Source organism: Labrus mixtus, chromosome 12 (assembly GCF_963584025.1).
Source record: "Labrus mixtus chromosome 12, fLabMix1.1, whole genome shotgun sequence".
NCBI classification, from domain to species: Eukaryota; Metazoa; Chordata; class Actinopteri; order Labriformes; family Labridae; genus Labrus; species Labrus mixtus.
Window position 1 is genome coordinate 280,321 of NC_083623.1, and position 7,180 is coordinate 287,500.

General features: G+C 42.8%; 1 protein-coding gene across 1 annotated transcript in view; it reads right to left on the minus strand.

Moving 5' to 3' along the window:
• Positions 1–1,965: 1,965 nt before the first annotated feature.
• mboat2b (membrane bound O-acyltransferase domain containing 2b) overlaps positions 1,966–7,180 on the minus strand; it is an 18,930-nt gene continuing 13,715 nt past the window's right edge. The window contains exons 4-13 of the mRNA XM_061052842.1: positions 6,939–7,034; positions 6,795–6,850; positions 6,656–6,710; positions 5,519–5,702; positions 5,171–5,363; positions 4,932–5,035; positions 4,288–4,352; positions 4,025–4,157; positions 3,088–3,239; positions 1,966–2,609 (exon numbers count right to left, since the gene is read on the minus strand). Coding sequence (XP_060908825.1) covers positions 2,432–2,609; positions 3,088–3,239; positions 4,025–4,157; positions 4,288–4,352; positions 4,932–5,035; positions 5,171–5,363; positions 5,519–5,702; positions 6,656–6,710; positions 6,795–6,850; positions 6,939–7,034 — 1,216 coding nt within the window. The 3' untranslated portion in view covers positions 1,966–2,431. The remainder of the gene's footprint in view (positions 2,610–3,087; positions 3,240–4,024; positions 4,158–4,287; positions 4,353–4,931; positions 5,036–5,170; positions 5,364–5,518; positions 5,703–6,655; positions 6,711–6,794; positions 6,851–6,938; positions 7,035–7,180) is intronic.

The window sequence follows — 7,180 nt, forward strand, 5'->3', positions numbered from 1 at the left end:
GTATCAGTTTATCAGGGTGTAAAGTGCAGAAAGGTGTTACCTTCCTGTTTCACTGCTCACCATTCTCCACCCCAGACTTTATGAAAGGGGATATTGTTTAGTTCTGTGGTTCTATTTTTCATTTAGTACTACTTGCACATATCTCTGTAAATATAAATATACAGTTCTGGTTAGATGTGTTAGTCCCATCACTGTCCACTTCTATCTCCACTCTTTTGATCTATCTTCTATTTTAACTTTTGTATTTAAATAGACACTTTATATTTTTGGTTTACCTGCCCTGTCGTTAATCTACCGGTCTGTGTACCTTTGCATTATTACCCCCCGGGTTAGGGTTACCCCCTAACCCCTAATCCTAACCCTAACCACAGGTGAATATTCTCCCAGCGTCACGTGTCCAAAATAGAAATCTAAGCCTCCGTAATCATCAGCTGGGTCACATCCAGAGTGAACACATGAACCTTCAATAAATTAACACATACGGAAATGAAACAAAGATTTTAATATGTGACTGAACAAACAGAGCAGTTTGAAGGTGTTTCTCTCCGGACCATTTCACCAGAAAGTGATCGACAAATAAAATGTAATCAGGTTCCGGTAGTCTAGTGGTTAGTGCGTGCTCCCCATGTGTCCAGGCTATGGTCCTCCAAGCGGGCGGGCCAGGTGTGAATCTGGCCTGTTGCTCCCTTACTGTCTCTCATTTTCTGACTCTATCCACTGTTACTTTGGTTTAAATGATGGTTTTAATACATTCTCAGTTTTGAGTATTTATGTTTTATTCAAAGTGTTGTTTCTATTTTCTGAGTCCATAAAACAAATGTACAGAGGCTATAGTCCTGGTCTTAGCTGTGGCTGTGGGTTCAAATCTGACCTCGGCCCTTTGCTAAATGTCTTCCCCCCCGTCTCTCTTCAGCCTTTCTACTTACGGCAAAAAGGCTGCCGTCAAAGACCCGTTGAAGAAAAAAGCATACCTCTATACACTGTCTTGTATAGCTGTGTTTTATGTCCTCGGCAGTAGATCCGTCCTAACCAAACTGCTTTAGCCATGTAACTGGAGAGTTAGCTTACCCTTAACCAAACTGCTTTAGCCATGTAACTGGAGAGTTAGCTTACCCTTAACCAAACTGCTTTAGCCGTTTAACTGGAGCGTTAGCTAACCCTTAACCAAACTGCTTTAGCCATGTAACTGGAGCGTTAGCTAACCCTTAACCAAACTGCTTTAGCCATGTAACTGGAGTGTTAGCTAACCCTTAACCAAACTGCTTTAGCCATGTAACTGGAGCGTTAGCTAACCCTTAACCAAACTGCTTTAGCCATGTAACTGGAGCGTTAGCTAACCTTTTTGGTACAGAAACAGTTCGGGTGTCTACGGCTCATTTCTAGACTCTTTGTGAGTTTTAAATCGTAAGAAGAAGAAGAAGAAGAAGAAGAAGAAGAAGAAGGAGAAGAAGAAGAAGAGGGTTAGGGTTCAAATCTTTAAATGTAAAAGCTGAAGATGTTCTCTGGAAAGCGATGGACGAACGTAATCTGAGCAGTTTTCAGTTCACATCAAAGAAACTTCTTTCAGAGTTTGACTTTATTTCCTAAAAGTTTGTGAAACATTTTCCTCTTCTTCAAACTGAATGTCGACACATCTTACATCAAACCACAATCTTTTTGGATTCACATAAATTACATAAATAACAGGTCGACAAAAACTGACATCTACAAATGTAAACACAACGTCCTCATCAGCAATCACACATCAAGAGTTAATACTGACTCTGCAACGTAGCTCCTCCCTTTTTGTTGTAAAAAAACAAAAGAAATAAGGCGACTGAGTGGAATAAACATTGGCACTTTTCTCTGGTTTCCATGAACACTGTGAAGATGTGATGGAGGAGATAATAACACAATGAGAGTCGGGGGGGGGGTGAACCTTTTCTTTGTTTAATGATTCATTCACCTGATTCATGTAGTCACACCACCTCACTCTCTATTCATCCTTTACAGTAATCCTCCCTTCATTAATTTCTGTAGTCCTGCAGTCAATGAAAATGAAGTCAGTTCATTACTACAAAGATGGCCACGATAGTTCAGGGCAGTTTGAGTTGTTCCTCACACGGCTTCTACATGTGAAGGTACAGTATATAAACGTATGTATATATCCTCTGTCGCTGCAGAGTCTTCTCAGTCGACCATCTTGTCAGAAAATGTTCCAGTCTGTTGGCTATGAAGTGAGTCCAAACACCATCCTGGTCCTCGTTAAGAGTTTTCATCAAGAACAACACAGGCCTATAAAATCTGGACCTTGTGTCCCCATTAATACAGTATTTAGACTTCATGGTGGTCTTTCTCAGACAGGAGGAAGGGTTCTTTGATATGGTTCACCTCCTTGTCTTTCTTTACAAGTTAAAGGAAATATAAGGTTGAACACGACTCCTATTTGTCCTCATGTGGTTTTTTCCTTCTGGCTGCAGTTGCTGTCTGTTGCCTCTAGGTGGCCCTGGACTTGGACTGGGCCCTGAAGAAGGTTCTTCTGCTGGTCTTTGAGGCGGAGATGTCTGGGTTTGACCGGCAGTGCGAGGGCCAGAAGAATACAGCCAATATGGAGGCTCAAATACCAGGACCTGCAGGACGGACGAGGGGGGGGACAAGTGAGGATTAGAAAAGACGAGGAATCTAAAACACTTCTTAAAACGACATGAGAAACTGAAGTCCCGATAGTCCGGTTTGGCCCTCCTTTCCCCGCCAGCTCAATTTGTAATAAAGTCGGCCCCGCAGTCAGCACGAGGAACCTTGCGATCATTTTTCACTCTTCCATTAAATAAACTCTGTGGTGAGACGCTTCTTTCTCCCACTGCGAGCTTTATCCAAAGTCAACTGTTTTTAACTTCACAAGACAAAAACTCCTCCATGCTTTGATCCTCAGCACGTCTTGTCAGGTCCCCCCAGCGATTCATCATGTTTGTCTGTTATCATCATAACCTTAGTATCATAAGGAAACCTGAATCAAACAGGAGGTAAAGCTGACCACAGACATTTATCTTTGATTCAAACAATCTGACACAAACATGAACCTGACTTAAGGCTGTCTGCTTTACTGACCTGTAAAACTTGATGGACGGACCCACAGACAGAAGGACAAAAGGCACCACCGTGTAGCAGATGGCGATCTGAGTGGCTGCCCACGTGATGACATCATAAACCATTTTGTGGGTGGATGATTGCAGGAAGTACGGCCGAACGTTGTGTCTGACCTGTGAGAACATAATGTTTATTCAAATAGCTGCAGACAAAGTGCAGAAATCAGTGACCAGCTAACAGCTAACAGGTAAAAGCTAACAGCTAACATGTTAAAAGGTTAAAGCTAACAGCTAACAGTGAGTTTACAGGCTCCTCAGTTCAAAGATTGCCACGGGCTTCCAGCCCGACAGCTAACACTTAGCTAACAGTTAATCGTCTTGATAAAAGCCAACTGTAAGTTAATGGACTCATCAGATAACAGTTATAAGGCTTAGAAGCTAACAGCTAACAGATAAAAGGCTAGGGAGCTAACAGTAAGTTAGCTGGCTCTTAAGCTAACAGGCATTCACTGTCCCTCAACCCCCTAAGCTATAAAGTAAATCAAGCTAGTGAACTATGAACTATCCGTTAGCTGGCTTTAACGTAAAAGTAAAAACTAGCGGGGACTCATCAGCTTAGCTAACAGCAGGTAAGTCGTCTCCCTTGTTAACAGAAAATTATTAGTGTTATTTGACTTCAATAGAGTAGGGACGGTTTAAAGAAAAACAATGTATGTCACTTTATGAGAATAATTTAGACTAAATGTTTTAATTTTGAGTGATAGCTTATACCAGAAGAGGTAGCTAGCCCTCCGCCAAAATTACAACTTTATTCTGGATTTCTCAGGATTTTCTTCTCTAACAGCACCCGGTGGACTTGTGACATAACAGGTGACAGCTGTTAGCTTATTAGCAGGACTTATTTACAGCTAACAGTGCTCTGTGGTCTCCTAAGCTAACGGTTAGCAGGGACAGCTCACCGCTCTGGCAGCCAGCGTGATGACGATGCCGGTGAGGAAGGTGAGGTAGTAGCCTGGATAAGCTCCGTGCCACATGGCCGACAGGATGAAGGTGGCTGCTGTCGGGTGGTAGGGACACCGCTCATAACACACCCTGTCACACAGACACACGTTTATATATTTAATATACATCAGGTTACATTAGCATCTGTCCTCCCCCTCCTCTTCCACCTGACTCTGTGAGGATTCACTATCACTGTAGAAATCAGAATAAATGACATCACCTTTTCAGCCAATGAGCCGTCTGAATGTTCCAGTTGTCGAGGAAAACTTTGAAGCTGGTGGCTAACTGAAACAAAGCAGAGGAAAGCAGAGTTCAAGTCAATGTTATCTCAAGAATATGTGTAGCCTAGGTGATGCCAAAAAAGTCCTCTTGTCTAGCTAGCTTAGCTGGCGGACTATTTATACCTCTAATGTTAACAAGCTAGGCTCATTAGTAAGCTAATTGCTATATGGTTCAAAGGGTTAGCAAATCAATAAGCTAACAGTTAGCAAATAGTTCACAGATTGATGATTTAACAGCAAAGTGAATTTATGAGATCTCAACTAGCAATTACTTAGAGGACTCATCGGCTAAAGCCTAGTTCAATGATTCATCGGCTAGCAGATAGTTTTGGGAATTATAAGCTTAAAGTTAAGAGTTAGCTAATAGATTTGTTGGGTAACAGTTCAGAGTTAGCTAATAGACTTGTTGGCTAACAGTTAAGAGTTAGCTAATGGATTTGTTGGCTAACAGTTAAGAGTTAGCGTATAGATTCAATGGTGAGCATTTTGGATTCTTCTGCTAACAGCTAGCAGTGAGTTAGCAGGTTCCAGGACAGTTTTCATCGACCCGCTGTATAAAGTTCAGCCCTCTGAGGATCCTCACCTCGATGTTGAGGATCCTCAGGTTGGAGATGAGGTCCCAGCGAGGTGAGCCATCTTCATCGTAGCCGTTGAAGCCAAAGCCGGCGGCGTTGTTGATAGCATCCGCTGAGGTTAAAAGACAAAAGAAAAAAGGTCGACAGGTTAACATGTGAGTCAGGTGAGATAGAAGACCCCAAGGCAAAGCCATTTGGAGAATAGAAAGATGGAAAGAAAAAGCAGATCCAGGTTTCAGACACTCACCAAGCGTCCAGACGAAGTAGTACTTTGGTCTGGTGGTCAGCATGGACAGGTACAGGTAGACCACCTGAGCGTAGAACGGCGTGTTGGCGATGAAGTCATCGTCGATGTTTCGTTCGACGGGGAACACTTTACAGACGGACAGGAAGACCAGCAGGCAGAAGAAGGAGGTGGCCACTTTCCGGACCACTTCGGTCTGCACAAACAAAAAACAAAGCTTCTTTTTCACTTCGTGTGTGAGAATAACGGAGAGCGTCTGGTTTCACAGCTTTAAAACGCCCTGAGGACAGGACCAGTTGGTCGTGGATATTCATGGAAGGTTAAGGTTATATTAGTGGTCGTTTGTCGTACGTTTGGAGAGGGCTCGCTCTGCCTCAGCTTCCCGTAGGACTTCCTGTTGGCCTCCTGGTCTCTATGGCGCCGCGGGTCTCCCTCGATGAAGGCGATGTAGTCGTTGTAGGAGCAGGTGGGTCCGGCTAGGATCCCCATGAAGTTACAGTTGTAGCTGAAGTACTCCAGCAGGCTGGGCATCCTCCTGAAACCATGAACAATCAGTGAGGAGAAAAGAACTGAGGGGACCTGAAGACTCCTCTAGTCTCCTATTGTGCTGCTCTGCTTTTCGCAGGGACAGAAAGAATGAGTTCTAACTCTGTTCTAACACGATGTTGTTGTCTGGAAGTCTTAAACGCACACAATGTTGGAGCTACCAGAATGTCTGTGAGAGACCGTCTTTGCCTGATTCATTCCATGAGAGAGAGAGAGAGAGAGACTTCTCCACGGCTACATTTGTTCATAGAATTCACTTTAGGTTCAAACACGACGTAAGGCTTCATCGATGGGTTAACCCTTATGCATCATTATGGACATTTTAATCCATTTGGTCAAATGTTTCCTCTTCATCTGGCCATCATTTAGTCTGTTAGTGCATATGGAACACATTTTTGTAAGAAAGTTTCTCGACAATTTTTTGAATGCACATTTTTTCTTTTTTTTAATAGATCAATAGAACACTGAAACATGTTTACTACCCCCTGAAGTCACTAAGGACAAAAATGTCCACTTGCAAAAAACTGCTATAAAAATAGAACAGATTGATATTTTTTTCTACTTTTTTCTGCATAAATCTCTTAAACAACTCCAGCCCTGCTCAAAACTACCAACTATTGAATAATTATCAGGAATTTAACCCTTTAAATGCCAGTTTGATTACATGATGCTAATTCCTAAAAATGATTGAATGTTTGGTAGTTTTGAGCAGGGCTGAAGTTGTTTAAGAGATTCATGCAAAAAAAAGTAGAAAAAAATATCAATCTGTTCTATTTTTATAGCAGTTTTTTGTCAGTGGACATTTTTGTCCTTAGTGACTTCAGAGGGTCGTAAATTAAACTGATGCTTGAGGGTTAAGCATGTTTACAGCTCTATAGATAATAAAACACCACACCACTGTTTAGAAATGTTTTTGAAAAGAGATGCTGTAATGACACAAACCTTATGGCCAGAATCTTTTGTCCTGGAGTCAGATGTTCCTCTTTCCGTGCCATCCCTGCTCCAAACACATCCAAACTCAACTTTAAAAACATTCAAACAACAACAAACTGAACGAGGCTACAAGTCATCCCACTCTTACCGTCGTGGATTTCAAAGGCCAGGCTGGTGATCTTCTGTGTGATCACCATCATGGGGCTGCAGAGACACATGAGACACACCTCACTGACTTTATTCAGAGAGAAACATCAGGAATATAAAAAGTGTGATGTTTCAGCCGGCTCACCCCGTGAAGTCTGCAGAGTACATGCCGTAGTCGAAGACGTACACTCGAGTGATCTGACACAGACTCAGATAGCTGAGAGCCACCAGGAGGCAGTACCTGCAAATCAAACACCACCCAGTTAGTGCCCCCTACAGGCTGCTGTGCTCATTACAGCTGCACAACAACAGCAGGCTCCTTCTGTTCTTCAGGTTTCAGGAGAGAAGCTGCAGTTCCTCCAGTGTCCACTAGGGTCTGTCTCCTGC